Raw genomic sequence first — 17,530 nt, 5'->3', positions numbered from 1 at the left:
TGCAGTGTTTGTCAGAAAGGTTTTAAACTTGGTGGATTGCATGCTGTTATGGGCGCCTACAATTTGTATATCTCGGATTTTTCATATCCGTGACCTAAGGTCAGGTCAGTGGCGTGACCTTTCCATTACAAGTCAATGGAGAAAAATGAAAATGCCTCTAGATCCGTGTGTACGCATAGGAACAGTCCAAATATTTCAGAATCACAATGATTTAGTCCCCTCGTGATGACCAAGGTGTCATTTTTGCTGATAGCCTCTAGAAAGGTCATCCGAGGTCATTTGAGGCTACAAACAGTTTTTTGCCAATAACTCGCGATTGGAAAGAGATAGAACGCTGGGGATGGTCTCATTGTGTTTGTCTTCTTGAGACGCGTCGACTGATATGCAACATGACCTTTTCCGGTCAGGTCATGACCTTGACCTGAGGTCAAATTTTCAAGTTGACCTTTCAAGGTCAAATTATAGTTCATTCGACGCGTCTCGGCGAGGGGAACACGATTCTGGCAATAGAAATGTCGTGACTTTTTGTAGTTGAAAGTTATTGTCGAAAAACACTTTTCGTAAAAACAGCTTTTTTTGGAGTTTTTGCCCTCTCACGGGCGTAGGAACGTCATGAAAAGTGGGTGGGCCACCCTGTTGAGGGGCCTTCTTTTCCAAGGGGCCTCCTATTTTCAGGGGCCTCCAACTTTTTCATCGTACTGCTTTCAAGTATGACCTCCAAATCTAGCTTCTGAGATCGGGCAGATGTACCCAGGGGCCAGGGGCGTAACCGCTTAAGCGAACAGCGCGGAAAGTCCGCACTATTTTTAAAAGTTATTCCCCTCTCCGATTTTTTTCTTAGAATCTATTTGTCGTAAACGGCGCATGACCCCTGAAAACCCTTATACAAATTTCTTCCTCGTTTCCCAGGCGCCCCTCTTTAGCATATAAGCACCCTATAGTCATCATCAGAGACATCCCTATATGACCAACAGGCTTGTTGCTTGTTGCATAAAATGTGCCCTTGTCTTAGACGCCACTCTTTTATTGACATTGGAGGCGCCTCTCTTTGCCATGCCGGCGCCCCTGTTTCGTATGAATGCACCCCTATGGCATTGATAGGCGCCCCTCTATTGCATATGGACGCCCATATACGTAGGCCTCGGAGGCGCCCCTCTATTGCATGTAGGTGCCCTTACTGCCTCAGAGCCGCTCCTCTTTGGCATGCAGACGCCCGTCTTTCGTACGGAGGAGCCGCTATGGCATTGATAGTCGCCCCTCAATTGCATGTCGACACTCCAGTAGGCATCATATGTACCGTTATTTGCAATCAGACACCCCTATAAGCATCACAGGCGGCCGTATGGGCATCGCAGGCGCCATGGGCGTCGAAAACGGAGGGACAGGGAGACGCGTCCCCCCGGTTGAGGAATCCGAGGGGCAAATCCCCCAAAATAAACACCCGAAGATGCTTAAAAATGACTATTTGCAGAATAGTCAACTCCGACCGTCTCCGGATTCAACCCCGCAGTTGTGCAGACTTACACTAAATTTCCATCTTCAAGGAAACAAGCTGCACGGTTGATGCAGGACCACAAAACTTAGAGGCTGCTTGACTCGGTGACCCGACCTGCCGATATGTCCCCCTCCCCCCAGTCAAAAATCCATGGCGACGACCCTGGCAGGCGCCCTTCTCTTGCACACAGGCGGGCGCCCCTTTTCCTATGAATTCATACCCTCCCACCTTAACATTAGATTTGAGTTGAGATAGCCAAAATGGGGTCCCTGGCTCACAATTACCGGTTTCGGCACTCACAACATCGAGAAATGCCTTAAAGGGACCCTCCCACCTTAACATTAGTTTTGAGTTGAGATAGCCAAATTGGTGGCCATGGCCTGCAAATACCGGTTTGGGCACTCACAACATCGAGAAATGCTTTAATTCGAAGATATGGAATTTCAAACTTGCAGTTTTCGGATTCTAAGGGGCTAATGCATTGGTATGCCCCCTTAGAATTTGTGACGTCAGCGGAGATCTAACGATTTTTAAATCTTAGACTAGAACCATCGTTAGCACGTGGTGGTATACGCTGCTTTGCGCGCAACGTCTGCCGCACTTTAAGGCTGCCAAATTATTGTTTCCAAATAAAGTCGCTAGTAACAGGGAGATCCCAAAAAGTAAACAAAAGTAAAAGCCTAATATCTTGAAAACCAGTGAATATTTTTCGGTGAAATTTGGTAGATATTCGTTTTCGCTCTTTCTGAACCAAGGGACATCACTTTCATGCCAATTCATTAACTTTTTTGAAGGTGGGAGGGTCCCTTTAAATCGGAAATATTGAATTTCAAAATTGCAGCATTTTGATTCAGAGGGGCTAATGCATAGGAATACCCCTCTGAATGTGTGACGTCAGCGCAGATATCTAACGATTTTTAAATGGTTGACTAAAACGTTTTGTAGCACGCGGTGGTATATGCTGCTTTGCGCGCAACAAGTGCCGCACTTTCAGCTGCCAAACTATTGCTTCCAAATAAAGTCGCTAGGAACAGCGGAGATCCCAAAAAGTAAACAAAAGTAAAAGTCGTATATCTTGAAAACCGGTGAATATTTTTCGTTGAAATTTGGTAGATATTCGTTTTCGCTCTTTCTGTACCGAGCGACATCACTTTCATGCCAATTCATAAACTTTTTTGAAGGTGGGGGGGTCCCTTTAACCCTCGCCCGTAAACGGCGATCTGCCACCTTCGCCCATGCAGAGGGGGGGGGGGGGGGTTGGTGCGACCCCCCCCCCTTGGCGTTTGAAAACGGAGCGTCGTAGAGCTTAGCGGAAAAGACCAACGGATTGCTCTCGCCGAGATCTCACGATTGGTGGTATATTTTTTGGTCCTAGGTCAACATTTGACCTACTTTTGACCGGTCAAAGGTCAAATTTTCGAAAAAATAGACTTTTTTCAACTTTCGGCGGCGATTGCGGCAAAACGGTGGGAGATATCGACTTGCAACCTTCACTATCGTGTTCCTTGATCAATTCTCTATCGTTTGGTATGTATTTCGTTTCCCTAGCTCTAAAAATGGCGCGTTGGGAGCGCCGGAAGTCGGCAAGGTCACAGTCGGCGGCAGAAATTCGAAAAATCAAAATTTAAATTTTTGAAATCTGATTGTATTTTTGGATTTGGGAGGTCCATTTGCTCCCTATAGAAGCTAATATTGCTGCATATTCCCATTGAGGTGACAAGAATTAGCAAAATAGTGGTTCGGGCGCTTTTCAAAAATAGCACCGGACGCTGTTCCTCTTGTGACGTCATAGCTCCGTGACCTGACCTGACCCGGTCAAGTTTCTTATACCATATGATAGCCAATACTTGCCCCAACATGCATGGGAAGTTTCATCACGATCCATCAACCGATCTCCGTACCACCGGCAGGAAACCTCGGGCGTTGGCACTCAGTTTGTGAAAATCCGGCCGGAGGCTGTTCCCTTTGTGACGTCTTAACTCCGTGACCTGACATGACCCGGTCAATTTTTTTTATCAAAAGATGCGCAAGGTTTGTCCCATAAGGTACCCAAAATTTGGCGGCGCTGCGCGCCGCCGTTTTTGCACTATTTCCGAAAAACCTCAGGGGGGGTTGCACCACCCCCCCCCCCCTACATGGGCGAGGGTTAAGCGCCGGCGTTGGACTCTTACAGGGTGTCCAGAAAAAACGGATACTATTATTTTTTGCTGTAATTTCGAAAATAAACACCTTACATTTTAAAATGGCACATGCTTGTATTCGCCAAAATATGGCAAAACAGACAGCAGGTGCCACATGGCATGTTAACACTTTGGTTAGTCGCGGCAGCTCCTCAAAGCAGATACTCAATGTGAGCGGCCTTCCGGCGGATCAGCTCCAGCACTAGCACAGTCTGCAGGTGACCGATGGTCATGTTGACCATCTCGGAGGGCAAGCAGACAACTTTCCAACGACGCATTACAGTGCTCATGAGTTTTGCCAAATCTTGCACTATAAGCACATGAATTTGGAACAAAATCGGCACGTGCGTTAATGAATGCGACTTAATTATGCAGAGGGCGGCATGAGACTTATCAGAGCTAAAACGATAGACTATAGAGCTTGCCAGGCGCCTTCAGAAGCCCTGTGTGGTTCTTAGAGACTGCACCATGCTCTCAGACGCAGGTGGGGCCTTCGGAGCCGACAGTGTCAGTGTGGGACCTTCAGAGTCGCCGATGGGTGCCCGAAAGATGTGGACCCTCAGGGACGCCGGTATGGGACATAAGAGCTCAGTGAGAGCTTGTGTGGTGCCTTCAGTGGCCTTTGGAGCCGTTAAACATCAACATGGTGCTCTCAGGCGCCGGTGAGTCCTCAGAGTCACCGGTGTGGGGCCTTCAGAGCTCAGAGATACTGGTGTGGGGCCCTCAGAGGTGTCGGTGTGGATCCTTCTGATGCACCTATAGAGCCTTGAGATGCATAGGTGTGTGGCCCATTGAGGCGCCGGTGTGGGGCCCCCAGAGCCAACGATGTAGGGCCTTAAGAGACACTGGTATGACCCTCAAAGGCGCCGGTGTGTGGCGCTCATAAACAATGGTGTGGAGACATCACGGGCGGGTGGAGCCGTTAGAGGCCGGAAAGGGCCCTTGGATGCCTACAAGGAGCCTTCAGAAGCCGGTGTGGCACCCTTATGGAGATAAGCGTGTCTGCTTAGGAGCCCTTGAGGTGCTCTCATGAGCTCTGTGGGGCCCTAACAAGCCGCAATATGGCCCGAGTTTTTTTCAACGGCCAGTTGCCGCCACATGGCTCTTCGGGCTATTATTCTCAGGCGCCTCATCTGCCTAGTTTGAATAGAAGGGCTTCTCAGACCATCAGTATCGGAGGCCTATTTTGGCCACCATCAGTCTCAGGGGCCACCTTTGGCAAGTATTGATAGAAGGGCCTCTCAGATCACCAACCTCAGCGGCTTGCACTGGCTAGTATAAACAGAAGAGCCTCTCAGATCATTAATTTCAGGGTCGTCTCTTGGCTACTTATGAATAGGAGGGGCTCTCAGACCCTCAATTTCGGGGACCTCCTCTGCCGATTATGAATAGTAGGGCCTCTCAAACCACCAGTCCCAGGTGCCTCCTCTGGCCAGTATGAAAAGAAATGCCTCTCAGACTATCAGTCTCATGGGCCTCCTCTGGCTAGTATAAATAGAAGGGCCTGTTAGACCATCAATCCCAGGGGCCTCCACTGGTGAATATAAATAGAAGAGCCTCTCAGACCATTAATCTAAGGGGGCTTTTGTGGCCAGTATAAATAAAAGGGCCTCTCAGACCATCAGTCTCGGGGGCCTCCTTAGAACAGTGTGGATAGAGGGGCCTCCTCAGATTCACTATAGGACCTCTATGACCACCAGTCTCAGGGGCCTCCTGTGGCCAGTATGAATATAAGAGCCTCTCTGACCATCAGTCTCAGGGGCCTCTTCTGACTAGTGTGGATAGAGGGCCCTCCCAGACCACCGGTTTCAGGGGCCTCCTGTGGCCAGTATGAACAGAAGGGCCTCACAGCCCATCAGTCTCAGGGGCCTCTTCTGCCTGGTGTGAATATGAGGGCCTCTCAGACCATCAGTCTCAGGGGCCTCCTCTGCCTAGTGTGAATATAAGGGCTTCGCAGGCCATCAGTCTCAGGTGACTCTTCTGACTAGTGTGCATAGAGGAACCTCCCAGACCACAAGCCTCAGGGGCCTCCTGTGGTCAGTATGAATAGAAGGGCCTCTCAGTTTATCAGTCTCATGGGCTTCCTCTGCCTGGTGTGATTTTAAGGGCCTCTCAGACCATCAGTCTCATGAGGGGCCTCCTCTGACTACAGTGTAGATGGAGGGGCCTCCTGGACCATCAGTCTCAGGGGCCTCTTCTGACTATTGAGGATGGAGGGGCCTCCTCTGACTAGTGAGGGTAGGGACTAGGGGGCCTCCCAGACCGCCAGTGTCAGGGGCCTATTCTGACTAGTATGGATAGAGGGGCCTCCCAGACCGCCAGTGTCAGGGGCCTCCCCAGACCAGTGTGGATATTGGGGCCTCCTCAGATCCACTAGGGCCCCTCAGGCCATAAGTCTCAGAGGCCTCCGCTGACAAGTATGGATAGAGGGCCTCCTTGGACCCTCTAGGGTCCCTTGGAGTCCGTGCGTGGGGATTCGTGGAACTTATTTTTACCGAGTTTGTTTATTCTGCAAGGTGACGACTGACGACGTCCTCTCAACTCGAGACGGGAGGGCCTCGAGTAAAAAGTGGGGGGGGGGGCCAAAACACAAGGTTGGCCCCCCCACCTCAAAAAGTGGGTGGGCACTTGCCCACCTGGCCCCCCCCGGTTCCTACGCCTATGTGCCCTCTGGAGGCTAAACCGTTGACCTGAGGTCAATATTGATAATGACCTTTTCAAAAGAAGAGTTCAAAAGCTATCGATTGCTTTTCTATGCGTTTTCCTCTAGCTACCATAGTTCCTGAGATAGCGACATGTTTTCTGAAAAATATAATGACAGTTGGCAAATTTTTACCTTTGATGACCTCTGGTGACCCCAATATTGCTCTAAGGTGAAAAATGACCAAAAAATATTTTTAAACGTACGTATTGAGAGCTATCGACTGCTTTTTACCGCGTCTTTCTAGCCCTCTTAGTTTTTGAGTTAGAGGTGGGTGGTAACATATGCCCCCCCCCCCCCCACTAGGGCGAAGTTGGCTGAGACCGCCACTGGGGTGCGGGTTAAAGTGATGGTCGCCAAAACACACATGCGCTCTGAGTCGCACGTAATAGATACGTACCGGGACGGCTGGGACCACTTCTGCGCCTGCCATCTATCGGGCAGTGTTTGGAACTACAGCGGGCGCTGGCCGGCCGGGCCGCGCGGCGCCGTTACGGGGCTATGGAGGCGAATGAAGTGGTGTAAAACCAGACGAATTTTACGCTTGTAAAGCAAAAAACGAAAAATGTACACTCACCACAGTGTTCAGGAAAGTACTGGGAAAAATATGGATATAATTCAACCCGCGCCGGGCCATTGCTCTGAGATTCCGCGCCGGGCCGCGGGGGTGTTTGAACACCCTCCCCCTTCTAACTCGGCTCCTGGGGCACGTAGCGACACGCGGTAAGTGGCAATCGAAAGAACGTAAAAAATAAGGACGAAAACACTTCGGTCATTTTTTGGGTCAGGTCAAAGGTCAGGTCACCAGAGGTCACCAAAGGTAAAATGTTGACTATTTCAACATTTTGGAAACTGCCAACGGCTATCTCGGGAACCGGTAGAGCTACAGCGCTGCAAAAAAGCGCATTCGATAGCCCTTTTACAGACCTTTCTGAGTAATGTTCTCAGATTTGACTTCAGGTCAACGGTTTAGCCTCCAGAGGGCAAAAACTCCAAAAATAGCCGTTTTTACGAAAAACGTTTTTTCGGCAATAACTTTTGACTCAAAAGAGCAATGACATTATTTTTGCCAGCAGCGTGTTCCTCTCGTCGAGCCGCGTCGAATCAACTATAATTTGACCTTGAAAGGTCAACTTGAAAATTTGACCTCAGGTCAAGGTCATGACCTGACCGGAAAAGGTCATGTTGCATATCAGTCGATCCGCAACGTCGAGCCGAACACATCTAAGGCGTTTTCAGCGCTCTAGCACGCCTCTATCAGAAGTTATCATCGAAAAACTGTTAGATTCTGTTCGTGACCTGAGATGACCTCGGGGACATAGCGAGGGGTCACAGTTGCCATTTTCTGGTTCAGTGTGTCTATTTTACCTACATCTCGATGTTTGAGAGTGTCTAGAATAGCGTTCGTGCAAAAGAGATGCTTTTCAATTTTCTCCCATTGACTTATAATGGTGAGGCCGCAAAATTGACCTGACCTTAGGTCACCGATATCAAAATTCCGAGATAAACATTTTATAGATAGTGTTGCTCTAATCAATCGCTGAAAGTTTCAAGGCAATCGTTCAGTCGGTGTAGCTATGACGAGCATTCTTATTTTTTCTGAGGTGAGGTCACTTGGCGTGACCTGGTGACCTGACCTAAGGTGACCTGGGTCTGAAATTTTCACAACATGTGCACAACACAACATGTTTCACAACATGAGATAGGACTTTAACATTACGGGAGCTTCTAAACTGCGCTCGCAAAGTACTTGATTGTAAATATTTTCATTTAGAGGCAAAAATCTAAAAATGTACAGTCAGAGCGTTATTCCCAATGCTTCTAGGTACATAATGAGCATAAATTTAGCTCGAAATGGCATCACACATTGGTTCCCAGTCCAGTTTAAAACGACACTTTGTGCCGCAGAGCCTATCTCTTCCAATGGATGGCGGCTGGGTGGCGGTTGTAGTGGTGGACAAGACAATTCTTGAGTCCAGTGTCCGCCATCCAGTGTCCCTGACGTCCACAGCACATGCAGAACGGCGGCACGGGAGGTTCAGCGCCCTGCACGTTACCCCGGGGGGGGGGGGGGCCGCTGGTTGTCTTCGCTGGTTGTTGTCGTCCAGTGTGCGTTGCCTCAGGGTGGGACATCTCCTTCGGAAGTGGCCGGTCATGCCGCAGTTGTAGCACCTGCTTCCTTCGTTGGCTGGTTGCCATGACCCCGCCTGGCGATCCGTTGCTGTGAGTGCTCGCAGAGTGCGACCAATTTCGTCGATTTGATGCTCCAGAGCGCGAACACGATCGTTGCTGTCCATGTCACCTCCCCCGGGACCACGGCTGGTTCCCGATGTGGCAGACAGAGCAATTGCTGTTGTCGCGCGCACCGCCTGGAGTGCCTCCTGGCGGCTGCGTAGGGTCTGCACTAATTGGATTGCCTCCATTAGTGTCTCAGGGTTACGACTGCAAACTTTGCTCTGGGTCCATTCGTCCTGCAGCCCACATATGAAACGGCTGGTGAGAGAGCTTTCCACCGCTCTGTCGCCGTCGCTGGCATCTGGATAGGCTAGCCTTCCTAGCTTCCTAATCCGGTCACCAAATGTTTCCACCGACTCACCGGGCTCCTGTACTGCGCGACTGAGTTCAGCATGCGCCTGGAGCCGATCGACCTTCCTGCCGAACCTACCGTCAAGTGCTGCTTTCACAGTAGCATATTTGACCTTGACCCCCACGGGCAGGGCTAGCATGGCATCCAAGGCATCATCCTCAAGTAGACTCAAAAGACACTGAAGGCGACTCTCCTCATCAAAGGTGGGAGTTTGAGCCTCAAAATGGGATATCCAAGTGTCCCAGTTTTCCCCACCTTTGCCAGAGAATTTCCTTGCCTGGGTGAGGAATAGCAGCTTGGGATCCATACTTGAGGACGGTGAGCTTTCCGCTCAATAAACAAAATATGTATCGTTAATATTTTTAGATATTTCAATTGATCTAAATAAATATGAATGTTCTATAAATACTCAACTGTAAATGGTATAAATTGTTTTATATCCAAAAAATTATGCTCGGTAAAATATCCAGAAAAAATATGAAATATTCAGTCACGTTCCTGGAGCATGCCGCTCATATGCATTTCAACATATCAAATATCATACAATGAGAGGTAAGTTACCGCGCCAAAATGTTATGTGCCACACGCGCCCGTTCCTCTTCGTCCTCCGTGCACTACACAGTCGTGGTGCACTCCAGTCTGTATTGTTCCTCGCTCGGCGCTCCGCCGCAGACTGACGCCCACCCGGCGCCGCGACCCGACCGCCGGTCAGCGGCCGGTCGGTCGCCCCAGGCGGTGACGTCACAGAGTGGCCAGTATGCGGGCCTAACAGGTACGGGTCTGCCCCCATAACAACAGCTTACTGTTCGTAGACTCGTAGGACAATTTCTTGCGGAACCAATTTCGATTCTTGAGTTTTTTTATTAGATCCGGGTCACGGCACCATTTGTAAGAAATGTAAAAAGTAAATAAACAATTTCTTCTTCTGTGATAGTCTGTTTTGGGACCTCTTGTTCCAGCCGTATAACCAACACGGTTTTTCTTTTCTTCAAGTATGTATTGTAAATTTGACGATAGAATCCAAAAGTAATAAACAATCGGCCGAGACTTTGAATAACGATACGTCAGGCCACTACGGCGGTTGGCTTTCGAATGTTCCTTTCACAGCTCCTGCTCGGCGTTCGGCATCGGCCGCTATATCCAAACGTCATACACACACGTCATACATATCCCTAGAACGCCTAGGGGGGGGGGTTGTATCAACCCCCCCCCCCTGAGGTTTTTTCGAAGTGCACGCTAAACGGCTTGTCGTAGCGGGCTGAAATTTTCAATACCCTCTGGGGCAGCCTTTGCGCATCTTTTGCCGAAAAAAATTGATCGGGTCATGTCAGGTCACGGAGTTATGACGTCATAAGAGGTACAGCCTCCGGCCGACAGTTACCAAACGTGTGCGCCGAATCCCTAGGTTTTCTGCCGGTGATACCCACATTGTTTGATGGATCATGATGAAACTTCCCATGCATGTTGGGGCAAGCATTGGCTATCGTGTGGTGCAAGAAAATTGACCGGGTCAGGTCAGGTCACGGAGTTATGACGCCATAAGAGGTACAGCCTCCGGCCGGATTTTCACGAAGTGTGTACCGAGTCCCGAGGTTTTCTGCTGATGCTATCCACATTGCAGTGGATATCCACATATCTTTTCTGAGTCGTTACCTACAGTATTTATAGCGGAGCAGTGGTCAACAGCCGACGAATCGGGACAAACACCGGAGGGTGATGTGACACCATATCACTCATCAGCAATAGGCCTCTTACTTTTATAGGGTAAATACACCAAAAACACCATATATGATGCAGTATTGAGGGGGGAATACGTTGTTGAAGGTTTGAAGTTAATATCTCTCACCGTTTTGCCGCAATCGTTGCGCAAAGTTGAAAAAGTTTGATTTTTTCGGAAAATTTGACCTTTGACCGGTCATAAGTAGGTCAAATGTTGACCTAGGACCACAAAATATACCACCAATCGCGAGATCTCGTTGAGAGCAATCCGTTGGTTTTTTCCGCTAAGCTCTACGACCTTCCGTTTCGAAACGCCAGGGGGGGTCGTAACAACCCCCCCCCCTGGTCGTTCGTGTTATGAGAAATGGTCTGGTCGTGCGAGGGATATAGATGTACGTCATATCATAGCACCAATGAGAAGTGGGCCAGGACAGGCGTCACAGGTGAGGAGCGAGGACCATATAAGAATATTGTTAGTGGGAAAGGGGGCTGGACAGTAGGTACAGAGGGAGGCGGAAGACGGGGTAGGAATGAATTTCGTTACAGGCCCGAGGTGCTTCCGCTAAAAAAGCGATGCGGTCAGGTGAAATTTATTGAATTCCTGGCCTCAGGGTTGAAAGGTGTTTTTTCAGGGGCTTACGGTTCTATGCTGCCACATAGAGAGGACTCAGGAGACAAATGACGTCATGGGATGTCAAGGTTTTGTCGATTTTAACCCGCGCACCGACGGGGGTCTGCGCCAACTTAGAACCGACGGGGGGGGCGGATGACCGCCCCCCCCCCCCTGAGATCTCGAGAACGAAGCAAGATAGCGACAAGCGGTAAAGCATGGGATACGCACGGACAAGGTCTACAATTTTTAGTGTGATCATTTTCAAGTCAGGTCAAAGATGACGTCACAGGGGTCAAAAAAGTCAAAATGGTGGCGCTAGATATGCATAGAGTTTTTCTCGGATAACTTTCGAACTAGTCAAGCTAGGAACAAAATAAGGACATCATCATGATCCTCTCGTCAATCCGCATCGACCGATATGTATGTTGACCTCGAAAGATCAAGGTCAAAGGTTGACTTCAGGTCACGTGACCTCGAGGTCATCATGTATATCATTCGTTGCGCCTTGACGAGCTGAACACAATGAAACCATCCGCGCGGCCGTGTCTTGTTCCTGTACGGAGTTATCGGCAAAAAAAACTTTGGCGACCTTTGATGACGTCACTGGTCACATGACCTTGCAGCTGCCCATCAGCAAAACAGACCTCAAGGTAGTGAAGGTTGATCGTATATGAAAGTCATATATGGTTTATGGGGCCATTCTGACCCGTTTTAGTGGTGAAAACACGGAGTTGATTTTCCCCCATTGACATACTGGGGAGGTCGAGAAGTTGACCTGACCTTAGGTCATCGATATCAAAATTCCAAGATATACAAATTGTAGCTACTATTGACCTTATAGGTAACATCCTACGACTTTCAAAGGCCTCCGACATCTACTGCAGCTCTGACACGGTGACAAATTTGCAAAAAAGTGACTTGAGGTTGGGTCATTCAAAGTGACCTGGTGACCTGACCTTACCCCCGGCAGTTGCTGGGGTATTTCGCTACCCACCGTTTGCTGGGGGGGGGGGCGTGAAACGCCCCCAGCCGATAACTCGAGAACCAATAGGCGCAGCGAAACGCACGAGGCGGCAAACGAAAAACGCGACGAGACGCTTCAGATGAATACTTTAAAGTTGAATTTTGAGGTCACAGGTCGGGTCAAGGTCAGGTCAAACACCTGAAATCGGGCTTTCAGTAGCATGGACTTCAGGACTTCGCAATGAGCGCCTCTCGTCATAAACTCTGTCAAAACGGTGCACAATCTATCATATAAGGCCTACAAGAGTGTCAGCTCCATGTAGGGGTCAGTCAAGCATAGGTCAGGGTCAAGGTCAGGTCAACCGGGTAGGCACATATCCCCGAAAATCAAAACTGATGTTCGCAGACTGTGACACATGTTTTACGGGTAATTTGGGGCGTAGAAGACGATGGTCACATTCATTTTATCATGTGTCTACGTGTTTGGCTAAAAAAAAATCAATTTAAGAAATGCATGTATCATGGTCGTGAAGTAGTCACGAGAAATTGCCAAGATTCACTTCAAGATTTTGGAAAATGCGGAACGATAATCAATAATGGTCTTTTCACGTCAGTTCCGTGCAAAATACATTAACGGTTGGCGTTAGAGGTACAACCGGCCCCCCGTTTCCTGGAGGTGACCGGCATATGAGGGAGCCGGCCACAGAGGGTGCGGGCGCCAATTGGAGGCTAGATAAGCGCCAGCGGTCGGGTAAGCAAACACAGCCCGCCCGGCCTGGCGAGGACACTGCGCCGGCCGCCGGGCGCCTCCAGTGCGTGAGTGGCACGTCAGACGGCGGCCGCTCATGTTTTTCGTGCGTGCGCGCTCCAGCCGCTGCGATCATCTCCCGGAGATGGGACGCTCCACACGCGAAAGGGCATCCGGTAAGTCACGCCTTTGCTTGCTGGCGTCTCCCCATTGTGTCCAGGCTGTCACGAGCGACCCCACTACCAGCAATCTTAGGCCCGCGGGCGCTCCGTGCCGGCGTACCTACCGCCCCCTCGTATTGTTGTGTTGAACATTTCAGAGAGACTGTGACACATGTTTTACGGGTAATTTGGGGCGTAGAAGACGATGGTAACATTCATTTTATCATGTGTCTACGTGTTTGGCTAAAAAAATCAATTTAAGAAATGCATGTATCATGGTCGTGAAGTAGTCACGAGAAATTGCCAAGATTCACTTCAAGATTTTGGAAAATGCGGAACGATAATCAATAATTGAAGATAGCCATTTTATTGTTCATGGTATTGGCATTCTAATGGCGTTTACGGCATATCTGTATGTTTATTCTGTGATTTTATATGATTTTTTTTTAAACGTATGCCGTTTTTGGTCGAAAACTCAGAAATCATGACGTCACTAAAACCTCGATATCTCAAAAAATTTTCCGACAATTTTTTTTTTTTTTGAAACTTTGTCACAATGAACTTCAATCAATTCCCTACAGGTACTCAAAATTTGGCGCGCCGTTTTTATGCTATGCCCCGGCGAAAAAAAGTGGGGGCGTTTAACCCTCCCCCCCCAGCAACTCGCGGGTTAACCCGCGCCCTGCTGGGGGGTGTTTGAACCCTTGTGGTTTTTTGCGAATATCTCAAAAACGAATATCTCAAAAACCCTTGTGGTTTTTTGCGAATATCTCAAAAACGGCGGCGCGGAGCGCCGCTGTTTTTGGTACACCTTATCATACATCAATTCTGCACATGTTGTGAAAATTTCAGACCAAGGTCATTCAAGGTCAGGTCACCAGGTCACTTGAAGTGACCTCACCTCATAAAAAGTTTCAATGTCTGCCATAGCTACACCGAGTGACCGATCGCATTGAAACTTTCAGCGATTAATAAGGGTAACAGTATCTATCAAATGTTTATCTCAGAATTTTGATATCGGTGACCTAAGGTCAGGTCAATTTTGCGACCTCCCCATTATAAGTCAATGGGAGAAAATTGAACTGCGCCTCTTTTGGACGAAAGACATTATAAACACTCCCAAACACTGAATTACAAGTGGTTTAGACACACTGAACATGAAAATGGTGTCCGTGACCCCTATTTATGCCCCTGAGGTCATCTCAGGTCACGAATGGTGTCTAACAGTTTTTCGCAAATAACTTTTTATAGAGGCATGCTAGAGCGGTGAAAACGCCTTAGATGTGCTCAGCTCGACGATACGGATCGACTGATATGCAATATGACCCTTTCCGGTCAGGTCATGACCTTGACCTGAGGTCAAATTTTCAAGTTGACCTTTCAAGGTCAAATTACAGTTCATTCGATGCGTCTTGACGAGAGGAACACGATGCCGGTAAAAGTAAGCTCGTAAAAGGCTTGGGTCAAAAGTTATTGCAGAAAAACTGTTTCCGAAAAAATCGGCTATTTTTGCAGTTTTTGCCCCCTGCAGGCAAAACCGTTGAAGTTAGGCCAAATCTGAGAGAATAACTCAGAAAGGGCGTTAATAGGGCTATCGAATGCGCTTTTTTGTGGCGCTGTAGCTTTATTGGTTCCCGAGTTATGCGTTGGCTTCCTGGAAATTGTCGACATTTGACCTGAAAATCGGCGAAATTTTGCCTTCAATGACCTCTGGTGACCTGACCTTTGACCTGACCAAAAAGTGACCGAAGTGATTTCGTCATTATTTTTGGCGCTCTTTCGAACGCCGCCTTCCGCGTATCGCTACGTGGCCCAGGAGCCGAGTTAGAAGGGGGTGTTCAAACACCCCCCCAGCAGGGCGTGGAAATCCAGGACCCCCAGCCGGGCGCGGGTCAAGACTTAAAATGTACTTAAGATGTGCTTAACTTTTTATGTACACTTAAGCAAGCAAACAAGTATATCATTCGACGCGCCTTGACGTGCTGAGTTCACTGGTGCTTTTCTTTTTTGCTCTATCTTAATTAGATCAAAAGTTATAAACGAAAAACTTTTGGCATGTTTTAGCCAAAAATTTACAATTATACCCCCCAAAACCCCCCTCAACCTAGAGCAACCAAATTTGCACAGGGGCGAGACCTCCCATAGACCCATCTACCCTGTAAATTTGGTGTTTCTAAGTGCCATAGAAGCCAATCGCCAGGGGGGGTCGTACCAACCCCCCCTCGCCGTCCGTGTTATGGAAAAGGCCCTCGTCGGGCGAGGGTTATGCACGAATCGTGTGCTTCCGTTTGTTTTGGACTGTATTTTACCACATCCACTGCTGGTATCACTATTGATATTATTTAATGCCGTGAATACGACAGCATTCCATTTATAAGATTGGGCCAATGGAGTCCCACCCCGCGAGCTCGGTTTTCCGCTCGGCCGCTACGGGCCGAGGAAGTCGGTCTTTGCCTGAGGGCAGGACGGAGGTCAGCGAGGGAGCGCGGGGTCAGCCAGGTATCGCCCAGTGCCGAGCGGATGCCGCTCCCTCCCCTCTCTTCTCCTCTTCTCCCCTCCTCACCTCGGTAGAGATGGGGAGGGACCGAACTGCCAATGACATGCGAGCGGTCAAGGCCGCGCTCGCGCGGCAGCGACCCTGGCGGCCGGGTGCCGCAACTGGGATTCAGCCAAGTTACCGATTCGCCTCCTGTGGGAGAGCGAAACCAGGGGGCATACTTTTTAGATATACTATACATCGGCACCTCACAATTGGGGTCTTGTGTTATTGGCAAGTATGTTATACCTAGCTGTGTGCCAAATCTGAAGTCATTCCGCCCAGCCATTCCAGAGATACTGTCAAGCCATTTCCATAAACATCTCCCACGCGCCACGTGCAGGTGCTCCCCCATCACACCGCATCTGTGTGGCGGATGGTGCCCATCAATTTCGATGAATTGGGCTATGCGGCGGTGAAAAAAATGGATGTCGTAGGTAAACGGGCTCCCGAGTTATAATGTTTACTTTTAGGGCCGTTGTGGTTATGGCAAGATTTTATGTGTCCAGTCCATGTGTACAGAGGTCTATGTTTGACGTCATCGAAAAACTTCAAAGACTTAGGTACAGGGGTAATTATTTATAATTTTTCATTTTTTCTCGACGGATTTAGAATCAGCATGAAAAAGTGCATCCTAATCGAGGCTTGGAACGATAACTCCATATACTTTGCGAAAAAATGACCACCCTAATACACATGAATTGGTTTGATATTTAGGCAATAGAAGTGGGATTGAAAGGAGTCAGATGCTAAACGAGAAAAATATGATTGACGAAAGGTCTCTTAGTAGAGCCCTTACTCGTAAATGTGGCTTTGTTTACAGGCCATTAGCGACCTCATCATGGCAAAAGACGAAGAGCTGAAGGCCACGGTCGACAAATGTCCCACTCGGGTGTTCGGAGAGCAGGGTGAGCAGGGTGAACCCAGGGACTGGAGGACGATAATCGACAAGTCACTGGACAAAGGCCACTTCCAGAGCTACAGGGAGGCGACCGTATCTCAGCTGCTGCGGTTGATTCGAAATAAGGTGAGGATTCATGTGTGACGGTGTCTATTGCCCGCGCTCTGATGGTAGTCGGTTCTGCTCGGCACCACCTGGGCTATTTCCTAACCCAAGACGGCATGAGGAGGTGTCGGATTCAGCACACTCCTGCTGTCTCGAAAGCAATGGTCGTATCGACAAAGGTGAAAAATAGTTCAAGCTGTCGCAAAAGAAATTTTCAAAAGGTATTGCTGTCGCCTGAACCCGGCACCGCCTGAGCTATTTCCGTACCCACGACAGCCTGGGGGGGGGGGTATTTTCCGACCCCCCCCCCTGTTATCTCGAGAACCAATGGTCGTATCGAGCCCCGAGAGGCGGCTTTCGAAAGGTCTCTAAGACACCTTCCCAAAGCACTCTTAAGATTCTAAGATTGAGGTCAACTTTCGGGTCAAGGTCAGGTCAAAGGTCAAATTCTGGGGTTTTGCATGATTAGGCTTACAGACAGCGGAATCGATAGCTACTGCTCGAAACTCACCAAAAATGACCTCAAAGACCTAGTGAAGGTACAGGGACCCGCAGTTGCTTCTGTACACACTAGTATTTCAGCGTATTCTTGGCCTGTGACACCGTTGGAGGCGAATTGGGAAATGATTGTGCGTTTATTAAAACCACCATCTGAAGGGCTTTAAACTGATGTGCTGCTCTCCTAATTCAGTGAACTTTTTATGGCTATATCAGCAAAACATTGTTTTCAGTGCTTTTTCCTGCCCCATTCCTTCTGAAACCTGGAACCGCTTATTCCATTCACTCCTGCCATCTGACGATGGTCGTGCTGATTACTAGTT

General features: G+C 48.9%; 1 protein-coding gene across 1 annotated transcript in view; it reads left to right on the top strand.

The window, feature by feature from the left end:
* LOC122370902 (serine/threonine-protein kinase/endoribonuclease IRE1-like) overlaps positions 1-16,964 on the top strand; it is a 134,472-nt gene extending 117,508 nt beyond the window's left edge. The window contains exon 8 of the mRNA XM_043346853.1: positions 16,527-16,964. Coding sequence (XP_043202788.1) covers positions 16,527-16,748 — 222 coding nt within the window. The 3' untranslated portion in view covers positions 16,749-16,964. The remainder of the gene's footprint in view (positions 1-16,526) is intronic.
* Positions 16,965-17,530: the final 566 nt, after the last annotated feature.

The sequence above is a fragment of the Amphibalanus amphitrite genome, unplaced genomic scaffold, assembly GCF_019059575.1.
Source record: "Amphibalanus amphitrite isolate SeventyFive unplaced genomic scaffold, NRLGWU_Aamphi_draft 001183F_arrow, whole genome shotgun sequence".
NCBI classification, from domain to species: Eukaryota; Metazoa; Arthropoda; class Thecostraca; order Balanomorpha; family Balanidae; genus Amphibalanus; species Amphibalanus amphitrite.
This window is presented reverse-complemented; position numbering and strand designations above follow the sequence as displayed.